The 24,684-nt window shown below is 43.4% G+C and overlaps 1 protein-coding gene across 2 annotated transcripts in view; it reads right to left on the bottom strand.

Annotated features, from left to right (window-relative positions):
• dennd2b (DENN domain containing 2B) overlaps nucleotides 1-24,684 on the bottom strand; it is a 78,445-nt gene that overhangs the window by 20,589 nt on the left and 33,172 nt on the right. For both annotated transcript variants that reach the window (XM_053635038.1, XM_053635039.1), the window contains exons 4-13: nucleotides 18,932-19,077; nucleotides 13,333-13,478; nucleotides 11,831-12,040; nucleotides 10,510-10,606; nucleotides 10,348-10,392; nucleotides 9,185-9,369; nucleotides 8,178-8,287; nucleotides 7,566-7,635; nucleotides 2,573-2,650; nucleotides 364-504 (exon numbers count right to left, since the gene is read on the bottom strand). In XM_053635038.1, coding sequence (XP_053491013.1) covers nucleotides 364-504; nucleotides 2,573-2,650; nucleotides 7,566-7,635; nucleotides 8,178-8,287; nucleotides 9,185-9,369; nucleotides 10,348-10,392; nucleotides 10,510-10,606; nucleotides 11,831-12,040; nucleotides 13,333-13,478; nucleotides 18,932-19,077 — 1,228 coding nt within the window. The remainder of the gene's footprint in view (nucleotides 1-363; nucleotides 505-2,572; nucleotides 2,651-7,565; nucleotides 7,636-8,177; nucleotides 8,288-9,184; nucleotides 9,370-10,347; nucleotides 10,393-10,509; nucleotides 10,607-11,830; nucleotides 12,041-13,332; nucleotides 13,479-18,931; nucleotides 19,078-24,684) is intronic.

The raw sequence follows: 24,684 nt of genomic DNA, 5'->3' as shown, positions 1-24,684 counted from the left end.
TAATGAATGCGCTCGTTCTAATACGCTATGGTTTCTATAGCAACGGCACATTCACTGGGACATGTACGGCGGACGCACAGCTGATAATAAACGGGTGAATCGAATCGGATCATCGAATCTTTAAATATAAAAGAACATACACGACAGAGCCACGCCCATTTTTACATAAAATCAGCTACGTGCATGTTGTTAAAAATAATTACTGAAGTGTAATCTCCTCCACAGATACTCGTTCCACATTCCCTGGTGCTGTTACAGGATGGAAACAGGTATCTGATCTGCGTACGGATGGTTCTGGATTCATATTACAGTAGATTTATTTATATATATATATATATATATAAGGAGTTATAATGATCTGACCTCGTTGCCTGCACCAGGAAGGAAGGTTTTGACTTTAATGGTTTTTCCGGGGGCTGGAAACGGAGACTCCATCAGACTCCGCATGAAGGGATAGACCAGAGCTGCTGAGATCCCTCTCCTCTTCTCCACTTCATCCAGGATCTGGGAAAATCGACCATGTGGTTGAACACGTGTGATGAATTACATCCAGAGTGTGACATCACAACAACAGGGGTTTTTTCACTATTCAGACTATTAAAAAAAATTCTGGAATATACCAATTTAATTCTTATTTTATCTTTTTTTTTTACTCATGTTGGCCTGAGTCTTCAACAGCGCTTTAAATAAAACGTATTTTATTACCACTTTATTAGCACTAATAAAAACCGTTACCACTAAAGCTGCAAAGGCGTCTGTTTTATTTAAAGACCTAAACTGAGTATCCGTGTAAATTAAACAGCTGGTTTTAATCTCCTCGTTTTTAATCTCCCGTTCTTCTTCGTTTAAACGCTCACAACGTTTCCCACGCTAATGACGAGTGCTTATGTTTACACGCGAAGATTCTCCGCGATCCGTAGGAATGCTTTCTTTCTGATTGACATTGCGAATGAACTGTTTGTACGGATAATAAAACCGGTGTTTATCTGGACAGTACGTGTTATCTGATGAAAAGTTGTGCACGAGCGGGAAGTGAGCTTTAGTGTTTACGTTACCATGACAACGAGGAGAATGTGAGTCTTGCCGGTGTGTTTATCTTTTTAATCCTGCTGCTTGTGTTTTTATGTTTTAAAATGATCTGAGTTTTAAATGATTTCTTCTCAGCAAAACATCATCCGAGTGTGATTATTAGACGCTCTGCAAGAAGAAGAGATTGTGATCGCAGTGGAGTCGCTCAGCGTTTCGTATTTACCCGACATTCAGGAATAACGATGTGATGGTTGTTGAAAATAGTATAATCTGTACATATTATCCATGGGTGTAACAGATGACAGTAGCAGTATATAACTCCTTTACTTCTTCTAATGTTAACAATATTAAAGGTCTGTAAGGGAAGGAATAACTGGCTTTAAAGTGGGAAGGTTTTTCTCTGTTCTACATCCTCTCTGCATCTGCCTCACAAGGTCAGTGTGATGCCTCACAACCTCACAATTATCTTAAATCTATAAGACGAACTGTGGCTTCCTACAACGGTGTGCACAGTGAGACATACACACACACACACACACACACACACAATTCAGATAGTGAAAGTAATAAGACATTAACATTTACATTATGCTATTATTCTTCTTTTCAATGTATTATTACTTACATGAAAACTTCATTCGGATTACGCTATTCTGATTGAGATGTGTGCATGATCGTTTTGATAGATTGATGGATTGATAGATTGATGGATTGATAGATTGATGGATTGATAGATTGATAGATTGATGGATGGATGTACCTTACATTGATCCTTCCACTGAGTGAGTTGAATTATTATTGGATAATTAGTTGATTAATACTGGATTATTACTGGTTTATTAGTAGATTATTATTGGATTATTATTGGATAAATAGTGGATTATTAGATTGTTAGTAGATTATTATTGGATTATTATTAGGTTACTAGTGGATTATTATTAGATTAATATTAGATTATTATTGGATTATTAGTGGATTATTATTGGATTAATAGTGGATTATTGAATTGTTAGTAGATTATTTGTGGATTATTATTGGATTAATAGTGGATTATTATTAGATTATTAGGAGATTATTATTGAATTATTATTGGATTATTATTAGATTATTATTGGATTATTATTGGATTGTTAGTGAATTAATAGTGGATTATCAGGCTGCACGTAAACACGGGACTTATATACAGGAAAGAGATAAACAAGGTACACTAATTTACATTTACATTTACATTTATTCACTTAGCAGACGCTTTTATCCAAAGCGACTTACAAATGAGAAACTACAAGCAAAGCGATATCTCAAGCAGAGAACAATACGAGTAGTGCTACCATACAATATCTATTAATTGAATACAAGATCTATTAATTTCTCTCTTTTATGTTTCACATGAGCAACAACTCAAAGATCTTTCTGAATTTGACTCAGAGAAAGGATCACAGAGAAAAACAGACAGAGCAATTGGCAGAGAAACGATGCCTGGACCCACAGGAGCTCAGATAAAGGAGTGGTTAAGGGAGGTAGGAGGAGTGCTGAAGAGTCTCACCTTAGAGAACAGGTCGAAACACCCCAACCTGCTAATGACACAATACACCTCGGGGAGACGCTGCCCTTTCCCGCTCGGCTGCACAGGGACAGAGATCGAACACATGAATCAGCAAAGAGCGTGTAACAACACGTCAACACACACTCACACACACACACACACACACACACTCAAACACAATCACACACTCACTCACACACTCAAACACAATCACACACTCACTCTCACACACACACACACACACTCACACACACTCACACACTTACACACACACTCAAACACAATCACACACTCACTCTCACACTCACACACACACTCACACACACACACACACTCAAACACAATCACACACTCACTCCAACACAATCACACACTCACTCTCACACACACACACACTCACACACACACACACACACTCAAACACAATCACACACTCACACACACTTACACACACACTCAAACACAATCACACACTCACTCTCACACTCACACACACACTCACACACACACACACACACACTCAAACACAATCACACACTCACTCCAACACAATCACACACTCACTCTCACACACACACACACACACAATCACACACTCACACACTTACACACACACACACACAATCACACACTCACACACTCAAACACAATCACACACTCACTCTCACACACACACACACACACTCACACACACTCAAACACAATCACACAAGTCACACACACTCACACACACTTACACACTCACTCTCACACACACACACACTCAAACACAATCACACACACTCACACACACACACTCTCACGCTCACACACACACACACACTCTCACACTCACACACACAATCACACACTCACACACACAATCACACACACACACACAATCACACACTCACACACTCAAACACAATCACACACTCACTCTCACACACACACACACACTCACACACACTCAAACACAATCACACAAGTCACACACACTCACACACTTACACACTCACTCTCTCACACACACACACACTCAAACACAATCACACACACTCACACACACACACTCTCACGCTCACACACACACACACACTCTCACACTCACACACACTCTCACTTACAGTGAGGAGTAATAGTGCTGGAACAGTTAAACGTGTCTATAACACAATCTTTAACTGCTGCTATAAAAATATTAATAAAAAGCTCAGCAGAAAGACGTTTATTTTACTGTTTGTTTCACTCTTTTGTTTATTAAGGACATTTTGAGGTGATTGTGAAATGGGCGGAGTTTTGAGCCCACGTGGGCGGAGTTTTGAGCCCACTTCACAATCACAACAAAATTTCTTTTATAAATCACACTAACTCGAGTGAAAACCCATTAAACCACTGAATCAGACCTCAGATTAGACGCATTCATTACATCTGACACGTTCGTTCATGTCCCTAATTACAAGTTCACTGCAGAAAACTTCCCACAGCATTAAATACTGCTGGAGTTTTCTTAGATTTTACATTGAACATGGCACTGAATAATATTTATTTATATTTATATAACAGCTCATTGTGTTTCTCTATTAAACAATTATTCTCCAACAAACTGTTTAGTAAAATTCTTTCTTTTCAGAGTCACAGCACAATAAATATTACTTCTAACATCGTCAAAAGACTAGATGTTCTCTTTTATTAAGTATGCAAATTGATGCATATGATTAAACAAAGCCTTATTTGCATAAATAAATTACGCTTTAAAAAGCTTCAAATAGAAAAGGTAGGTGTGAGAATATCAGAGTATCAGAGATGAGCAGGTGAAGATGAAGTGTGGAATGTGTTGTTTCACCTGCATTATCTCCCTTTAAATGGGTTTTGTTTTAAACTATGCGGATTACATCACTCAGGTAAGGCTTCTATTCAGGTAAGGCTTCTATTCAGGTAAGGCTTCTATTCAGACGCCTCAGGATGTTTTATAAACTTTCTTCCTGGTTAAATATGAATCAAAGGTGGTGTGAAGCTGCGGGAACTCAGGTATTCATCCTGGAATCTCCTCTATTCTAAACAGCAGGTGCAGTCTTACAGTCTTACAGTCTTACAGCCCTACAGACCCACAGTCTTACAGTCCCACAGTCTTACAGTCTTACAGCCCTACAGTCCCACAGTCTTACAGTCCCACAGCCCTACAGACCCACAGCCCTACAGTCCCACAGTCTTACAGTCCCACAGTCTTACAGTCCCACAGTCTTACAGTCTTACAGCCCTACAGTCCCACAGTCTTACAGTCTTACAGCCCTACAGACCCACAGTCTTACAGTCCCACAGTCTTACAGTCTTACAGCCCTACAGACCCACAGTCTTACAGTCCCACAGTCTTACAGTCTTACAGCCCTACAGTCCCACAGTCTTACAGTCTTACAGCCCTACAGACCCACAGCCCTACAGACCCACAGCCCTACAGTCCCACAGCCCTACAGTCCCACAGTCTTACAGCCCTACAGTCCTACAGACTTACAGTCTTACAGCCCTACAGTCCTACAGTCTTACAGTCCCACAGTCTTACAGTCCCACAGTCTTACAGCCCTACAGTCTTACAGCCCTACAGTCCCACAGTCTTACAGCCCTACAGACCCACAGCCCTATAGTCCCACAGTCTTACAGTCCCACAGTCCCACAGCCCTTCAGTCTTGCAGTCTTACAGCCCTACAGTCCCACAGTCTTACAGTCCCACAGTCTTACAGCCCTACAGTCCCACAGTTTTACAGCCCTACAGTCCCACAGTCTTACAGTCTTACAGCCCTACAGTCCCACAGCCCTACAGACCCACAGCCCTACAGTCCCACAGTCTTACAGTCCCACAGTCCCACAGCCCTTCAGTCTTACAGTCTTACAGCCCTACAGTCCCACAGTCTTACAGTCTTACAGCCCTACAGTCCCACAGCCCTACAGACCCACAGCCCTATAGTCCCACAGTCTTACAGTCCCACAGCCCTTCAGTCTTACAGTCTTACAGCCCTACAGTCCCACAGTCTTACAGTCCCACAGTCTTACAGCCCTATAGTCCCACAGTTTTACAGCCCTACAGTCCCACAGTCTTACAGTCTTACAGCCCTACAGTCCCACAGCCCTACAGACCCACAGCCCTACAGTCCCACAGTCTTACAGTCCCACAGTCTTACAGCCCTACAGTCCCAGAGCCCTACAGTCCCACAGCCCTACAGTCCCACAGTCTTACAGCCCTACAGTCCCACAGCCCTACAGTCCCACAGTCTTACAGCCCTACAGTCCCACAGTCTTACAGTCTTACAGTCCCACAGTCTTACAGCTCCACAGTTCTACAGTCCCACAGTCCCACAGCCTTACAACCCTACAGTCTTACAACCCTACAGTCCCACAGCATTACAGTCCCACAGTCTTACAGCTCCACAGTTCTACAGTCCCACAGTCCCACAGCCTTACAACCCTACAGTCTTACAACCCTACAGTCCCACAGCATTACAGTCCCACAGTCTTTCAGCTCCACAGTTCTACAGTCCCACAGTCCCACAGCCCTACAGTCCCACAGTTCTACAGTCCCACAGTCTTACAGTCCCACAGTCAGTTTTATACATGACTCAGTGCGTAATCACAACCGAGCCTTTTACTAAGCAATCTGTGAGGGGGTTAGAAAAAGTAGTCTCTAAACACACACACACACACACACACACACACACACAGAATTCTCCATTCCACATTTCCATATTAGGCATGCATGTCTGCATTTCTCCCCTGCTGGCTTTTCAGAAATGGATAGTTAAGCAGAGAATGTGGAGCTGAGCCGAAATCCTCAGGAATGTTCCCTCCCCCCTTTGTCGGCCCCTCAACTTCCTCCTAGCGAAAATTTCACCACAAAAATAAAAACACAAAACACTGCGACATCCGCACGCTACTTACGGCCAAAGACATAGCAGACTTCATTTATTATCAAACGTCAAACAGCAGGAATCTGATCAGTTCCCAGAATCAGAAACACACAGCGCATAAAAAGAAATGAGACTGATTTTATTTTTGTGTTTTAATATCCACGATCCAACTGACACACACACACACACACACACATACACACGCACACACACGCACACTTTACTGATCCACAGCAGGGTGGTGTTAATGTTACCATGTCTAAAAGTGTTTTATTCCTTTTATACCACAGCAATATCCTGACAATCACAAACTTGCACTTATTAAAGAACGACATGCTATACTTTCATCTGTTTATAGTTACGTTTAATGTTTGTGAAACGAGTGAGTTCCTGTTCTCACTTACGTTATAGCAGCTGTAAACACTCGTTCCCTCACCATCCCTCTCTCTATTCTCTCTCTTTATTCGCTCTCTTCATTCTCTCTTGTTACGTGTGTTAGTGAGAAACAGTAAAGAAGTGTAAACTCCTCTGTGCTGAAGATGTGGGAAAACTTAGTTACAGCTTTACCTCTGCCTGTTACACAGCGCTGACACTGGAGACTCCTTCCATACACGTTACATAAACACCTCCTCAACAGATCATTTACTGAATAATACAAGTACGAGTCCATGCGAATGAGCCGTTACTATAGAAACGATAAGATATTAGAATGAGTGCATTAATTATAAATAAACCTGTGATTTGCAGCTGCACTACTGTCAGAACTCTCTCTCTCTCTCTCTCTCTCTCTATTTCTCTCTTCTCTTGAGGAAATGCCATTAAACAGAGGAACGATGTGTTTACGAGCAGCCGCTCCTCTTTGGGGGAAAAAAAGATAAAGGAGTAAGATACAGAGTGAGCTCTTATTGAAGTGGCAGAGCAGACCTCATTTAAACTCCATTTATGGGCTCACCCTGTAATTATGATGCCTGTGGACACAATGTACACACACACACACTCACACACACACGTATATATATATATCTTTAGAAGAATAAGAAATACAAACCTTACAGATGCTAGCACACAAACAGAGAAGAAAGAGAGAAAATAATGGGGTTAGACGGGGCGGAGCTTACCAGGAGCCGCCGGCAGTATCCGAAACGCCGGCTTCCGTCTTCTCCTGTCAGCATGAAGGAGAAGGTCTCACTGCAAATCACACACACACACACACAGACACAGTCTTTTGTGAAAGTATTCAGAGCTGTGGCTTTGTTAAACCCTGAACATGGAACGTACAAGAAACTATTAAAAATATCCTAGAACTTCTTTTCACATTTAACCTCATAAAAAATTTGCATGAATATGCAAATTAGAAACGCCCCCACGTCCTCCTCCTATCCCTATACACGTAAATCAAACAACCAGTTTCATTTAGGGTCAAGAGGCCAAGAGACCGTGACTGGCCCTGCTGTCTGGGTGGGAGGGGCATACTCTCTCTCCCCTGTCAATCACAGCAGCTCTAGCCAATCCAGGCCATCACACAGCATGAGCAGCAGTTGTCAGGCCAAAACAATGTTTTATTTGATGACATCATAAGTCGAGGTTATACATAGCCCTGCCCCTGAATCCATTTCCTACAGAAATACTTCTGTTTGGTAATCAGAACAGAGACGTCTATTTTTCCTAAATGAAAGGCTAATGAATTACGTCGAATCGATGGAGATTAATGAGTGAATATCTAAATAAACCTGCTGTAGTCGGACACGGGGCTCCAGTCTTTAGCATCGGGGAAGCAGAACTGTGGAATGGCTTTGAGACGCTGCTCGGCTTCTCGCATCTGTTTAGTCAGCCTCTCGAGCTAAAAAAAGGATAAGGAAGAAAAATCCATAAACTTTTACATGCATTCAAAATGCTAGGAGCTATAAATATGCATGCATATGCAAATCACACACCGCATAATTTATTTCTTGTTTTTTTTTTAGCCCTCGCTGCTATGTGAAATATGTTCAGCATGATCGACTCCCTCTAAAAAGGTCGCGCCCCCCGTCAGCCCCCCCCCGTCCCCAGCGCCCCATTATTCCAATTCAAGATGATGACATCATCAGGGTCGACCCTCTGGCCGGCAGCCAACATATTTCCCGTTTCTCGAGGGGACGCGGTCAGTGAGCCACATCTGGGATAATTAAAGAAGTATTTCTGCATATTTATGGGATACGGTCTCCTGGCAACATGATGTAGTGTTATTATCATACAGCCGAGAAAAGCTCAAAGAGTCCGATCTCAGAATCCGAGTCCTGGCTGTAACGGCACGTTTAACAGCCTGAAATAATTCTACAGCACTATGTCATTAGAGAAACTAGTTTTTAGCAAAGTTTTGCTACCATGATGTCACCCTTTTTGATGACGTTTCTACGATATGCGTAACGATATGTAAATTGTTAATTGTTATAAAAATACTGATGATACTCTCGCTATATTTCGGAAATTTCTGCAAATTATGAACCCTGACATAATTGATCACTATAGTGATATTGTACAGTAATTTTTCCCGTCCTTAATTCACACAAGATGTTACAAAGGTTAAGGTTAGCGTTAGAGGCGGGGTTAGGGGCGGAGTAATCATTCATACCTTTGCTAACAGTGTGTTAAATGTCTGCAGTGGTTTTAACACCTCACTAATAAACAACAGAATAGTCTGTGATACACAGCGCACAGCACACAGGACCACAGTGTTCATCTCGTTCTCACACGCTACCTTAGGGAACTGGTAGGAGACTTCCGGCGTGTACGAGTTCTTAGTGGGCTTCTTCTTCAGAGAAACCACAACGAAGTACTCGAACAGCTCTCGTTCCTGCCACTCGATCAGCTGCAGCTCCAGTGTGCGGTAACTCGGGGCACGGTGGAGTATCGACTGCAGCTTCAGGAGTCTCTGAGTGTGAGCTGAGAAACATAAACACACACGTGTAAATACATATAAACCATATATACATCCACATGCACTATGGATACATTCTGTGCTTATATACTTATACGTGAACATTTTAAAGGTCCAAGGTGTTCTGGTGTCAGATGAAGTGTTACAACAAATATCTGATAACAAAAAAATCTGAGCGTGTTCTCTCATACTAATCTACTTAAATGCTTTATATCTGTGATCAATGACGGAATCATTAAACAAACAAACAAATAAGGCCTGCGTTCAGAGTCGGCAACTTTTAAGGGCAAAAGTTATGTCAGTATTCGTGTGGGGAAAGTTCCTGGTATTCAGAGACGGCTTACGCAGCTGCTTAAGTGGATTTTCTGAGCATATAGACCAGCCTTTATACACAAACACTCATCTTTAAACCTGAAAGGGGATAGAAAATACGGACTGAAGAAGGAAATTTCCTTTGCTGTCTATCATGTAACATAAACGCAAGAAAATTAAAAATAGAAAGACGAATATGATGATGTCTGAGTGAGAAGATGGCGAGTGTTGAACTAGGAGTCTATTATATCACCGATATAGAATAGCACTTGATCCAGCACAGACTGTTAGTTTACATTAGTTATGCAAAATCTTAATGAGGTCACGAGACACTAAATCAAGCTCATGAAATGGGAATGTGTGTGTGGGGTGTAGGAGATTTGATCACACTTTTACTATTTTGCTATTGTGATTTTAGAAGTAATAAAATAAAGTTTGTGTTAATCCGAAGCGCTCGGCTGTAAAGAAAATGTGCTCACGGTGTGAAGGATAATCTGCTACGCTTACAGAGAAACTGTAATTCGACTTCGTATGGAGTATTAACTCCATGATACGGGGGCGTGACTCGACTCTGAAGACGGCGCTAAATAAGTAAATAAATACATAATTAAAATAAATCATAAAACCAAACAACGCTTATTATTCAGTGCAACGTGCTGAACCTGTCTCACCTTTGAACCTGTCATCAGAGTCACTCTCACTCTCGCTGTTATCATCTGCAAACAGAAAAACAGTTTCTCTGATGTCAAAGGTCAATGTTTAGACCGAGTACTGACCCGTGGGGCGTGATTTAAAAAGCGTATACAGTACATCATTAATAAAAAAAAGTCCACCTCTCAGAGACGCCGTCTCTATATTGGACAGCAAGAGCTTCTTTAGTCTCTTCTTCCCTCTTTTTGTAGAGAAGATGGAGTTTATTCTCCGCACCACCTAAAGAAAGACAAGGATGGTGTGATGGTGGACAGCGAAGCAGGAAAACACTTCCAGGAACACTCCGTATAATCCTGGTGACGGAGTATGGGATTATCTTGGATTGAAAGCTCACAGTGTGTGGTTGCGGTCGAGTCATTTTACCGCCGCTCTTCTGTCACTGCCCGTAAGCACAACTCAGAAATCACTCTCATTACTGCAGTGTAGGCACGAACCGTCCCACTGAGGAATTCCTCAAACTTAAAAACATTCAGGAGACAGAAAGGTGCTCCAAAAGCTACCAGAGAAGAACCAAAATACCGTTCGTATGCTTCCAAACAAACTCAACCAAACTCCGTTCGGATATTTTTTTATATCCTGTCTCCTGAACTTACTGGATTTCATTTATAATAGAACGGCTCTGGATCTTTATTTAATGAAATGCACATTGTGCTCATTACAGATGTTGGGTTCAGCACTGCCAAAACCAGGGAAGAGAAAAAAACAGAGAAACACAATCCTTCATACCTTCAAGCCTAAATTTCTGAAAGTGGTACGGAGCCCTGTTCAGAACAGTGAACTTTACTAGTCATTTTTTTAAAACATTACAGCTAATATTTATGAACATTACAATAAACTGCCAGGACAAGTGGGACACAGTCTCTATAATGAGTCTCAAACTCTTTATTCTGAAAAAAAACATGAGGTCATACATTCAATTGCTTTGATTTACGCTTTTATAGTAAAAATATATACTTCATACTGCTGCGCGTTATCTCACAGCGCTGTGGGATTCTGCATTGTGATTGGTCAAAAGGTGTTGATTAATTTTCTCTAATAACAGCTACATTAGTAGTGCACAGGTTTATTTATAATTAATGCGCTCGTTCTAATATGTTAGCTTTCTACAGTAACAGCTCCTTTACATGGACTTCTACTTGTATTCAGAAAATGATCTGTTGAGGAGATGTTTATGTAACGTTTATGGAAGGAGTCTCCAGTGTCAGCGCTGTGTAACAGTCAGAGGTAAGGCTGTAACTTGAAGTTTTCCGAGATCTTCAGGACAGAGGAGTTTACGCTTCTTTACGGTTTCTCGGTAACGTGCATAACAAGCTGGGTTTTTTTGTCTTATTAACTCGAGGAGAGAAAAAATGGAGGCTGGTGGAGGAACGAGTGTTTACAGTCACCCAGTACTCAGGATTACATTTCTTGAACTGGTCTGTTAATGGGAGTGCGTTAGCCTACCTTGGGGACTCGTCTGTGTCTGCGGGAAGCCAGCGTGTCACTGGCGCTGCTCAGGCCGTCATCCAGCAGGCCGCAGGAGGGAGACGACAACTGGGGCAGCAGCAACATGTCATCATGGCTGTGTCTCTTAGACAAACGAGAAAAGCGATGGCTCTTCCTGTCAGCTTGGCCCAGGAGACGTAGAGACTGACTGCTGGGCTTAGACGGGAGCTGGAGGCAGCGGGAGAGAGGAACACACAATGTGTTTGTGTGGAATGTGTGTGTCATGACCTGGGAAACATCTTCAAGTGCTTACATTTTGGGGGCGGCTGTGGTTCAGGTGGTAGAGTCCACTAATCATAGTGTTGGCGGTTCGATTCCCGGCCCACATGACTCCACATGCCGAAGTGTCCTTGGGCAAAACACTGAACCCCAAGTTGCTCCCGATGGCAAGTTAGCGCCTTGCACGGCAGCTCTGATACCATTGGTGTGTGTGTGTGTGTGTGTGTGTGTGGGTGAATGAGACACCGTGTAAAGCGCTTTGGATAAAAGCGCTATATAAGTGCAGACCATTTACCATTTATTTACATTTTGGCATTTACTCTGTAGGTATAGGTGTGAAAACTGAAAAATCATGTTTCTATATTGCATGTTTAATAACCAGGCGTTCTTTAACGCATTTTAAGGTGTAAAGGAGGAGCATCATTTCCACTGGAAAGTTGCTGGTATTCAGAGTCGGGTTACGCAGCTGCTTTTCTGAGCTCCACATTCAGATAATTAAAATCACCTGCATGTAGTTCACGCTTCTGAGAGAATGAGAGAATGAGTGAGTGAGAGAATGAGTGAGTGAGTGAATGAGTAAGTGAACTAGTGAGTGTGTGAATAAGTGAGTGAGTGTGTGAGTGAGAGAATGAATGAGTGAGTGTGTGAGTGAATAAGTGTGTGAGTGAGTGTGCGAGTGAGTGAGTGAATGATTGAGAGAATGAATGAGTGAGTGTGAGAGTGAATAAGTGAGTGAGTGTGCGAGTGAGTGAGTGAATAAGCGCATGAGTCAATGAATGAGTGAGTGTGTGAGTGAGAGAATTAATGAGTGAGTGAGAGAATGAGTGTGTGAGAGAATGAATGGGTGAGTGAATGAGTGAGAGAGTGGGTGAATGAGTGAGTAAGTGAACGAGTGAATGAGAGAGTGAGTGAGTGAATGAATGAGTGAGTGAATGAGTGAGTAAGTGAATGAGTGAGTGAGTGAATGGGTGAGTGAATGAGTGAGAGAGTGAGAAAGTGAATGAGTGAGAGAATGAGTGAGAGAGTGAGTGAATGAGTGAGTAAGTGAATGAGTGAGGGAGAGAGTGTGTGAAAGAATGAGTGAGAGAGTGATTGAATGAGTAAGTGAAGGAGTGAATGAGTGAGTGAATAAGTGAGTGAATGAGTGAGTGAATGAGCGAGTGAATGAGTGAGTGAATGAGTGAGTGAGAGAATGAGTGAATGAGTGAGTGAATGAGTGAGTGATGGAGAGATGGAATTACCTGGGGAGGTGTAGTGGACTTCCTGTCTTGGGAGGTCCACGTCCTGTTGAGTGACTCATTAGACCTCTCGGGTAACAGGCGAGACTTGCGGGCCAGAGCTCTCCCCTTCAGGTCCACATCCTCATACGGATTCTCTTTCATAGACTCTGAGAGAGAGTGAGAGAGAGAGAGAGAGGGAGAGGGAGAGAGAGAGAGAGAGAGAGAGAGAGGGAGAGGGAGAGAGAGAGAGAGAGAGAGAGAGGGAGAGGGAGAGAGAGAGAGAGAGAGAGAGAGAGAGAGGGAGAGGGAGAGAGAGAGAGAGAGAGAGAGGGAGAGAGAGAGAGAGAGAGAGAGAGAGGGAGAGAGAAATTCAGAAGGTAAAAAGGAGAGATGAGGGGAAATAAAGGGCAAAAACGAGGCATCATACAGATCTTCCAGCCACAGACGAGTCTCCGAGTGTCTCTGAGAACAGTTTACGTTGGACTCGGACATTTAGACTGAACTCCAGGACGAGTTAAGATAAGAGCAGACACACAAAACCCCTGTAGTAATGTGAGTTACTATAATAACACAAAAAACAAACTATATTACAGATAATATGATATAATATAATATAATATAATATAAGATTAGCGACATGTCACATGCTGGTGATCGTACACGTATAAGACGCGCTTAATTAGGATCCGTTACAGCTCTGCAGCTCGACAGTTAAACGGAGAACCAGCGAACGAGAAGCTGGGAAACAGCGTGGGACCGGTTCTGCGTTTCTGACATACGATCTACACGCCAGTCGTGTTTAGCCTGGCCTGGGAACAATACAGAAAAGTTCAGAAAAATAAAAACATATCACATGACGTGGGCCGCTGATCTGAACCCGATCGCTACAAAAACACAGGCTTGCTCTAAATATACACACGCAAGCCAAGCGGCGCCTGACGACACGTCACGCTTATAATCCACAGCAGCACAAGGACCACCGCTTTTCTGTCAGTGTTACAAGCGCTGGAGCGACGGGTCGCAGTAATGACACGCTGCTCTGACCACGCCCACTTACCAGCCTTACAAAGACAAAAGAAAACTTTAAAACACACATCACAGTCATCCATTTCATACATTCAGTCCTCGTTTGTTTAGGAATTTAACATTCACGTTCGGATCGTTCACAGCTTTCCCACATTGTTTCTCCCTTTTTTTCCCTCCAGTCGTCTCGGTGAGCTTCAGGTGTGTGCGTGAAGTCATGTGGTACAGTGTCTCTATGCTCATTGGTCACGTCCAGGCTTTACCCTGTAGAAATTTCAACATAATGTTGTTGACACGGATAAAAATCTCACATCGTAAAAGAATTCTCTGGTCGTGAGTTGAGATCGGCGTCTTAGATCTACGACGCTCGTATAAAATCCACCAATAGGAGGACGGCAAACTGGCAGCACAGCTACAGATACGGTAACGGCGATGGAGAAACGTAAACGAAATGAGCTAATGGAGAGAAAACGTCCTCCTCATTACGTCAAGATCAGCGTGTGTTTACACGATCACGTTTTCTGCGTGAGCTGATTTCCAGATCACGCCAAGCTGATCGATGACGTAAACAGCGCCGTACGCAGTCGCCTCGTTTAATCGCACGTCAAGCTGTCGTTAGACGATCTGCAGCGTATAATCAGACACTGAGTCACGCTATCACACAGGCTGCTACAGACTTCACAGCACACTTTATTGTATTTAGTCGTTGTATTTAGAGACGAGTAAAACGGCTCTTCCTATTTTTGGAAAGTTCTCATCAACAGAAACGTAGTGTGCTCTTCGGGAACGTGCTGAGATTCGCGTCCGGGACAGTGACATCACAGCCGAATGCAATCTGACCCCGAAAACAAGAGCGTTTTTGACAAATCCATCATCACCACACTAATGCGCTCAGCACGGAGAGCCCGAGGCGGCGTGGAAAATAGAAGGGTGACGCCTTCACCAGCATAACAAGAGGACAAGGATCTGTCGTGGCTCCTTGGCAGGAAACGTACAGGCTGAGAGAGCTGTAATGATTTGTTTGGAGAACTATAAATGGGTTCCTAAAAGTTCAAAAGTTTGATCGTTGTACAAACATCAACATCTGTATGTTCTACAGTATATTTAACACAGAGTTTATTCATCATTATCACAATACTGCACTCAAACCTTAATCATGTTCTGTACTGTTATCTAAAATTATATATTCATATATAGTCGGTCTTATATTATGTTCAATCCCAGTTTCCCCAGTAACACCACAATCAGCGACAGTTCGTTAGCAAATCTTTATTATATCGTGACTCGCATGGCGTATCGGAGTAACGTCACGATCACGTTACTCCGTGTTTCTGTCATATTGTCCATCGTCCATCCCAAACACGACGCCCCGCCCCCTTTGAGAAAGCTCATAAAGAGAAAAACACTGATACGGAACTAGTGACCTGACACCAGCGGTTCTGTTCGGTTCTGTCTGAGAAACAGAGCGCTGAGCTGCAGGGCGTGGCCGGAACGCTTCAGGAAACAGACCGATATTATATCCATGTCATGATGAATTACATCACCGTACACCTTTACTGAGACGTCACAGGTATCGCGATATGATTGGACGCAGCGGATCTGATGCTAGTCTTGTCCTGAACTTTCAAAACTGCAAAATGTATTTTTTTAATGTATTATCAGAATTTATTACAATTATTAGTAGCATTTATTTATTTTATTTTTTATCCTTTTCCAGTCCATACAGGATTTCACAGAGGTTTTTTTTTTGTTATTGTTGCGGCCAAAAAACGCTTGATTTTGCTGCAGGTTTTTTCAAAATGTAAAAATTTTGGGGTTTTAGGGTTCTTTTTTTGCGGAAAACTACTCGAATTGGCGAAATCGCAATCGCACGGAATCGTTCTGTGCTCTCTTTCACAGTGATGTCTGTTGGTAATCGAGAGCTTTGGCTGAACACGCATTGTGATGATGTCACATGACGCGTCTCGGGGCGAATCTGTGGAAATCTTCCTCTGAATATTGCAGCGTTTCCTTGATTTTGCGTTCATTTCTGCGATCGCAAAATCGCGAAATCCTGGAAGGACTGATTTACCATTTAAAGTATAAAGGCAGTGTAGACATGAAAGCTTTTCTTTTTTAACTCACTTGTAATACCCACACTTGTAGAAGTGTGGTAAAAGTATCGTGATATGATATTTGTGTAGTATCGACCGAGCCCTAGCTCTGAGCTCAGTGTTGTGGAGTGAAGCCACACAGAGCCTGTATATTCCTCTGGAAATAATCAGCATTCATGCAACCTCAATGTCAACTGAGGTGTTCAGCAGAACAATGGGTTCTTTGTTGAGGCACCACACAGGCTCGGTCACACGGCCTGAAACTATCGGTCACCGTCTCTGAAAGCCGAAACAACCCCAGCACAATGAGAGCTCCGTGCCAATACTCTAATTTAATTGTGTAAATAAATAAAAAATCCTAGAAGAACACCATCAGAGTAAAAAACAATAAGAAGAAACAAAAACACAAAGGAAAGCTGTGGTACATTCGTCTGTCTGTCATCTCGTCATTCGTCTGGCATTCGTTCTTCCAGCCGTCTTTACGGCGTCTGGTGCCAGAACCCCGTCAGCAGCAGTGGAGTTTTATGAGTTTTACTCAGGGTCCGAGTCTTACAGCAGCTACAGGACATTTCCTGGCACAAAGGAATGCAGCACATAAACCCCGGTGAGCAGCAGGTCACTGAGACCAGGTCGACTGCGCAGTCATCGCAGACTGAACACGGTTTCTACAGGAACAGTGTGTACACCGCTCTCTCAGCACGGTGTGGGTCTGATTACGCAATGCAGTCTCTGCGTTTAGACAATATGTCTGATCTGAGTACAGTCCGATCACACTTTCACTCAGTGTTAAACATTTCACTCACAGCACACATTTACTAACCGTAACTATCTGTGACAGTAAAATACTGAGCGGTGGTTATCATTTCTTAAACAACAACATACACTGTTTTCTTTTTTTATCCTTTTCTAGTTATATTTAATGTTGTGGAACATCCATGAATCAGGTCACTTCCTGTTCTCAGCCTCTCTTTATTCTCTCTCTTGATTTTAACAAGAAATAAATAAATGAACGCTGCTTGTTGAGCATGTTAATGAAAAAACATTACAGCTTTACTTTACAGCGTCTGACGGTTTCAAAGCACTGACACTGGAGACTCCTTCCATAAAAAATCTTAAATAAATGTCTCCGGACAGAAAACTTCAGCGTATCGTTTCTGGATTAAACATGTTTTTATGTAGAGTCACTGTCAGATCTTCTGACCAATCAGAATCCAGAATCCAGCAGCACTCTGGGATGAAGAAGTGGAAGGAATGTCATGAGTATCAACAGTCATCCAAAAGTCTGGGAAAAATATTGTTCAGGTCCGTTTTATTAAAAACATCCCACAGGCATTGCAACTATTCCAACCTGCCAAGTTCGACTTTTTTCCCATAAGAGTCTTGACACAAGTTAAACAGGACTGCCAGGATCACATAATCCATCTGTTATTGCTGTCTTTCATATCTGCATTATCAGGAAATATCAGAGAGGCATCATATATCAAGACAAAAATGTCTTTAAAATCACAACACTGGTGGGAATTGAACTCTGATGCCAGGAGTGATGCAACACCCTCACCTGACAAACACTACTGTAACCTCTCCCTTCCAGTAAAACTGACTGCTTAAAGCACCGGCCGTGTGAACAATAACACGTGACGTGAGTGGACAGATCAGCGCTCGGGACCAGCACATTTCATTTTTTATTCATAGTAACCGTCACACATTCCCCTCCATCAGCGCACCGAGTGATTCCAGCACCGTTCACACTCAGGAGTTTGTTTACGTTTGGCCATGAGCCTTTCTATCGGTTCTAGTCCTGTCTCCACCCCGTCCTTTCAGTGGCGGGTTACCCTACAGTGTTCACCTGCTCTGTGTTAAGTGCTTGATTAGTCGGTTTATACCCGGATGAGGCTCTGTATCTTCATGTCGGTTGTTTCATGTATTTCTGAGCCTTGGCTTCTCTGTGTGTCCTGTTTTCCAACATGTGTTTTGACTCACTTTATAGAAACTGAGCATGATTTCTGTATTTGGCTGAAATAAACTCCACGCTGAAGTAACACACTCGCCTCCTGCTGCTTTCAGCAGAACATTAAAGTCGCCCCAAGGACACGTACAACCACAGCAAGCGACCAGAGAGAGAGAGAAAAAAACCGTACTCACTTTCTCAAAACAAAAGTGTGTGTGTGTGTGTGTGTGTGTGTGTGTGTAAAGTTAATGCACTCAAAGCTGTCATATACTGTAAATCTACTGCTAGCACAAGACGTGGTTCTCTTGCCAGTTAAACATAGCAAAGGGAAAATAAAGATGCTAGTCAGCTCTAATTATATATTTATTTATTGTGCGTGACACGAAAAAAAGAAAAAAGTCAATGAAATGTCCAGCAGTGACTTTGTGACTTATTGTTGAGGGCATAAACTTCAGAAATGTTGTTAGACGTGGACGATGTGATGTGATTAAATTTACAAACCTCTGATGTAAAAGTGAAGAACGGGCTGAATCAGCACACTCAGGTGCGCACTCACCTGTAATGTCCTCGTACGCGTTCTCCTCGAGAGTGCTTTTGGAGCTGGGGCGGCTGTGGTTCTCCGTGGACACGGTGCCGTTTTCTGTGGGTGAGGAGGGGTACGAGGAGGGCAGGCTCACCGCATCTTCAGACTCGCACGACTCTCTAGATGAGAAAGAAGAAGACACGCAGGTCTGTTTAGTTAAAGTCCAGTTGTTCTGGCTCCCTGAAGTTCTCCTCTCAAACTAATTCCAATCAGACCAGACCACCTGAGCAGATGAAAGCTTCCTTCACATGATGGCCAAATATGAGTAATCCCTCAACGAGTCTGGGATACGGAGCCAGTTAAAATCAGGAGCAGACAGAAACGCTTGGACGCGCTGTTCGAAATGAATAATCGCTCTGATATGCTGACGGTAACGCAGGATGACAATTTCCTGTTTATTCACAATAAGCCAAACACAGTAAGAACTTTTTAATGTCGCTAATGCATACCAAACACAACTTCAAAGTGTCAGCGCATTAAAAAAACAAGAAAACAACAGCAACGCCGAATGTCTCCGGCTTGTAAACAGTTGACTCTGAAATCACCGCAGGAATTTCAAACATACAAATCTGTCGACCCACACAGCATGAGAACCTGGCTCGGCTCCACACTCGGAGAACCGGAGCTCCTTCAAACGGCCGCGAGGAACGAGAGCTATAAACAAAACGTTAGTGCTCCTGAAAGCCGCGAGGGCTTCCGAGCTGAGCCGCGTTACTGTATATCAACGTGATCAGAGGAGATGAAGCGAACTGCTCTGCGCTGATGTACAGCACTTCACCGTGACGCTCACTAATAAATCACAGCTCGGAGTCGAGTTTCAGCCGAGCTGCAGGAGGTTCCTGAGATGCTGGAGAGAGAGGGAGAGGTTATGAATGAATTTTAATATTATAACGCAGTATATTTACAATATTCAACTGTTCAGAGTACTGAAACAAGTCCTGTAACAGCATTTCCACGTGTTTTATTCCGGTTATACTGCAGCAATTTGCCAACAATCCCACGTTTTATTTACTGAAGATCTGTTTATTGTCACATTTAATGTTATGGAAACAAGTTAGTTCCTGATGTCACTTACGTTATAGCAGCTATAAACAGTCGTTCCCTCATCTGCTTCTCTTTATTCCCTCTCTTTATTCCCTCTCTTTATTCCCTCTCTTTATTCTCTCTCTATTCTCTCTCTCTATTCTCTCTCTCTTTATTCCCTCTCTTTATTCCCTCTCTATTCTCTCTCTCTTTATTCCCTCTCTTTATTCCCTCTCTTTATTCTCTCTCTATTCTCTCTCTCTTTATTCCCTCTCTTTATTCCCTCTCTTTATTCTCTCTCTATTCTCTCTCTCTTTATTCCCTCTCTTTATTCCCTCTCTTTATTCTCTCTCTATTCTCTCTCTCTTTATTCCCTCTCTTTATTCCCTCTCTTTATTCTCTCTCTATTCTCTCTCTCTTTATTCCCTGTCTTTATTCTCTCTCTATTCTCTCTCTCTTTATTCCCTCTCTTTATTCTCTCTCTATTCTCTCTCTCTTTATTCCCTCTCTTTATTCTCTCTCTATTCTCTCTCTCTTTACTCCCTCTCTTTATTCTCTCTCTATTCTCTCTCTTTATTCCCTCTCTTTATTCTCTCTCTATTCTCTCTCTTTATTCTCTCTCTATTCTCTCTCTCTTTATTCCCTCTCTTTATTCTCTCTCTATTCTCTCTCTTTATTCCCTCTCTTTATTCTCTCTCTATTCTCTCTCTCTATTCTCTCTCTCTTTATTCTCTCTTTATTGTCTCTCTTTTGAAGTTAATAAGACAAAAAAATCAATACCGCTTGTCGTTTTTTTGGAACCGAGAAACCGCAAATCCTAAAGTCCTCTGTCTTTAAAACTGTTACAAAGCACTGACACTGGAGACTCCTTCCATCAATAGTAAATATTTACATAACTCATATACACGTTAAAGCATCGGCATCTCTATTCCTCGGAGAAACAGCAACAGGCCATGAAAGTGAAAGTGATGAGTCGGCATGTGGTATGATATCTCTGAAATGAAGGGTTTTTTGCAGGTCGACAAGACCAGACAAGTTTGTCTGATTAAATCTCACAAAGATATCAGACTTTGTGCATCTGAAAAGTATCAATTCTGTATAATGGGATGTTCCTGAGACTCCTGTAATATTCAGCGCTGCATGTCAGGTCTGAATTAGTGGGAAACTTGTACGTGTACGTCGCACGGCAGCTCGGATACGCTAAACACCATCACACTCAACTTCAGACACGGCAGAAGTCTAACTACAGAAGGCTGATTTAGTGGGAAAGTTGTGGGAATGATGTTTCAGGTGTTCCTCCTCACTGTGAATCTGTTTCAGCTACAGAGTGCATGACGTCCCGTGAGAGACGCCGTGAGTGTGAGAGAGCGTGTGAGAGTGAGAGAGCATGTGAAAATGAGAGAGAGAGTGTGTGAGAGTGAGAGTGTGAGAGTGAGAGACAGTGTGTGAGAGTGTGAGAGACAGCGTGTCCGAGTGAGAGCTTGTGCAAGAGAGAGAGAGTGTGAGAGTGAGAGAGAGAGAGTGTGTTAGAGAAAGAGAGAGCATGTGAGAGTGAGAGAGCATGTGAAAGTGAGAGAGAGTGTGAGAGCGAGAGTGTGAGAGTGCATGTGAAAGTGAGCGTGTGAGAGTGAGTGAGAGCACATGAGAGAGAGAGCGTGTGACAGTGACAGAGTGTGAGAGTGAGAGAGTGTGAGTGCATGTGAAAGTGAGAGAGTGTGAGAGTGAGTGACAGCATGTGAGAGAGAGTGTGTGAGAGTGAGAGCGTGTGAGAGAGTGTGAGCGAGAGCGTGTAGAGTGTGAGAGAGAGCATGTGAAAGTGAGAGAGAGCATGTGAAAGTGAGAGTGAGAGCGTGTGAGAGAGAGCATGTGTGAGAGAGAGAGAACATGTAGAGTAAGTGAGAGCATGTTAGAGTGAGAGAGAGCATGTAAGAGTGAGAGACAGAGTGAGAGAGAGTGTGAGAGAGAGCATGTGAAAGTGAGAGAGAGAGCAGTTGAGAGTGAGAGAGCATGTGAGAGTGAGAGATCATGTGAGAGTGAGAGAGTGTAAGAGAGAGAGCATGTGAGAGAGAGCGTGTGAGAGTGAGAGAGAGCATGTGAAAGTGAGAGAGAGAGCATGTGAGAGTGACAGAGCCTGTGAGAGTGCGAGAGAGAGCATGTGAGAGTGACAGAGCGAGTGAGAGTGAGAGAGACAGCGTGTCTGAGTGAGAGCGTATGCAAGAGAGAGAGAGTGTGAGAGTGAGAGAGAGAGAGTGTGTGAGAGAGAGCATGTGAAAGTGAGAGAGAGCGTGTGAGAGTGAGAGAGAGCGTGTGAAAGTGAGAGAGAGTGTGAGAGTGCATGTGACAGTGAGAAAGAGAGTGCGAGAGTGAGTGACAGCATGTGAGAGAGAGAGCGTGTAAGAGTGAGTCAGTGTGTTTACATGGACAACAATAATCCAATATTAACCCGATTAAGACGATACTCTAATTAAGAAACTAGCATGTAAACAGCAATTTTTACTTACCTTAATCTAATTAAGGTCATAATCGAAGTAAGCAATAATCTAATTAAGACAGGTGGAGTACTCCTGTTTTAGTCGCATTATGGATGTGTAGTAGTGACATGTAAACACCTTAATCACATTATGAACGTCGTGTGGGAGTTTTCACCGCATTGTGCGACAGGACACGATCACACACGGCAGTTTTACGGCGAACAAGAGAGTTCGGCTGTGTCCCAAACCGCATACTTTCCTACTATAGGCCTGCAGTGGGGAAAAATACATGTATCTCGGCTACTATATAGATGGTGACTACGTGATTTGGGACGCAGCCCACGGCTTCAAGCAGTCGTCTAATAGCACGTACAGCATGACAAATATTTAACTGGACTTAAAGCGTTCGTAAAAAATTAAATAAAAACACCCAAAACTGTATACGGTACCATAACGAAGACCAACTGTATGTTGATGCGTGAAATTCTGGAGGGACGTCAGATGGCGTGGCGCGGTGACGTAATGATGCGGGCTGTTAATCTAATTATGTTCTAAAACATGTGAAACGGGAACATGACAGGAGTATTCTAAAAGCGACTCATGTAAACACCTTAATCACATTATTATCTTACTCAGAGTAAGGTCAATAATCAGATTACTGCTGTCCATGTAAACGTAGTCAGTGAGAGCACGTGAGAGAGAGAGAGCGTGTGAGAGTGAGCGAGAGAGTGTGTGAGAGTGAGAAAGAGTGTGTGAGAGTGAGTGCACATGTGAGAGAGAGAGCGTGTGAGAGTGAGAGTGTGAGTGAGAGAGAGAGTGTGTGCGAGAGAGAGCATGTGAGAGTGAGAGAGAGAGAGCATGTGAGAATGAGAGAGAAAGCGTGTGTGAGAGAGAGGGTGTGTGAGGGAGAGAGCATGTGAGACACAGAACATGTGTGAGAGAGTGTGAGAGAGAGAGCATGTGTGTGTGAGAGAGAGAGAGCGTGTGTGAGAGAGAGAGAGCGTGTTTGTGTGTGAGAGAGAGAGTGTGTGTGAGAGAGAGAGCGTGTGTGTGAGAGGGAGAGCGTGTGTGTGAGAGTGAGAGAGCATGTGTGTGAGAGAGAGAGCGTGTTTGTGTGTGAGAGAGAGAGTGTGTGTGAGAGAGAGAGCGTGTGTGTGAGAGGGAGAGCGTGTGTGTGAGAGTGAGAGAGCATGTGTGTGAGAGAGAGAGAGAGAGCATGTGTGTGAGAGTGAGAGAGCGTGTGTGTGAGAGTGAGAGAGCGTGTGTGTGTGTGAGAGAGAGAGAGTGTGTGTGTAAGAGAGAGAGCGTGTGTGTGAGAGTGAGAGAGCGTGTGTGTGAGAGAGAGAGAGCATGTGTGTGAGAGTGAGAGAGCGTGTGTGTGAGAGAGAGAGTGTGTGTGTATGTGTGAGAGAGAGCATGTGTGTGAGAGTGAGAGAGCGTGTGTGTGAGAGAGAGAGCGTGTGTGTGAGAGTGAGAGAGCGTGTGTGAGAGAGAGAGAGAGTGTGTGTGTGAGAGTGAGAGAGCGTGTGTGTGAGAGAGAGCGTGTATGTGAGAGTGAGAGAACGTGTGTGTGAGAGAGAGAGCGCGTATGTGTGAGAGTGAGAGAGCGTGTGAGAGAGAGAGAGAGAGAGAGAGCGTGTGTGTGTGTGTGTGTGAGAGAGCGTGTGTGTGAGAGAGAGAGCGTGTGTGTGAGAGTGAGAGAGCGTGTGTGAGAGAGAGAGAGAGCGTGTGTGTGTGAGAGAGAGCGTGTGTGTGAGTGAGAGAGCGTGTGTGTGAGAGTGAGAGAGCATGTGTGAGAGAGAGAGCGTGTGTGTGAGAGTGAGAGAGCATGTGTGAGAGTGAGAGAGCGTGTGTGTGAGAGTGAGAGAGCGTGTGTGTGTGTGTGAGAGAGAGAGAGAGAGAGCGTGTGTGTGAGAGAGAGAGCGTGTGTGTGAGAGTGAGAGAGCGTGTGTGTGAGAGAGAGAGAGAGCATGTGTGTGAGAGTGAGAGCGTGTGTGAGAGAGAGAGAGCGTGTGTGTGTGAGAGAGCGTGTGTGTGAGAGTGAGAGAGCATGTGTGAGAGAGAGAGCGTGTGTGTATGTGTGAGAGAGAGCGTGTGTGTGAGAGTGAGAGAGCGTGTGTGAGAGAGTGAGAGAGCGTGTGTGAGAGAGAGAGAGAGCGTGTGTGTGTGAGAGAGCGTGTGTGTGAGAGTGAGAGAGCATGTGTGAGAGAGAGAGCGTGTGTGTGAGAGTGA

The sequence above is a fragment of the Ictalurus furcatus genome, chromosome 10, assembly GCF_023375685.1.
Source record: "Ictalurus furcatus strain D&B chromosome 10, Billie_1.0, whole genome shotgun sequence".
NCBI classification, from domain to species: domain Eukaryota; kingdom Metazoa; phylum Chordata; class Actinopteri; order Siluriformes; family Ictaluridae; genus Ictalurus; species Ictalurus furcatus.
This window is presented reverse-complemented; position numbering and strand designations above follow the sequence as displayed.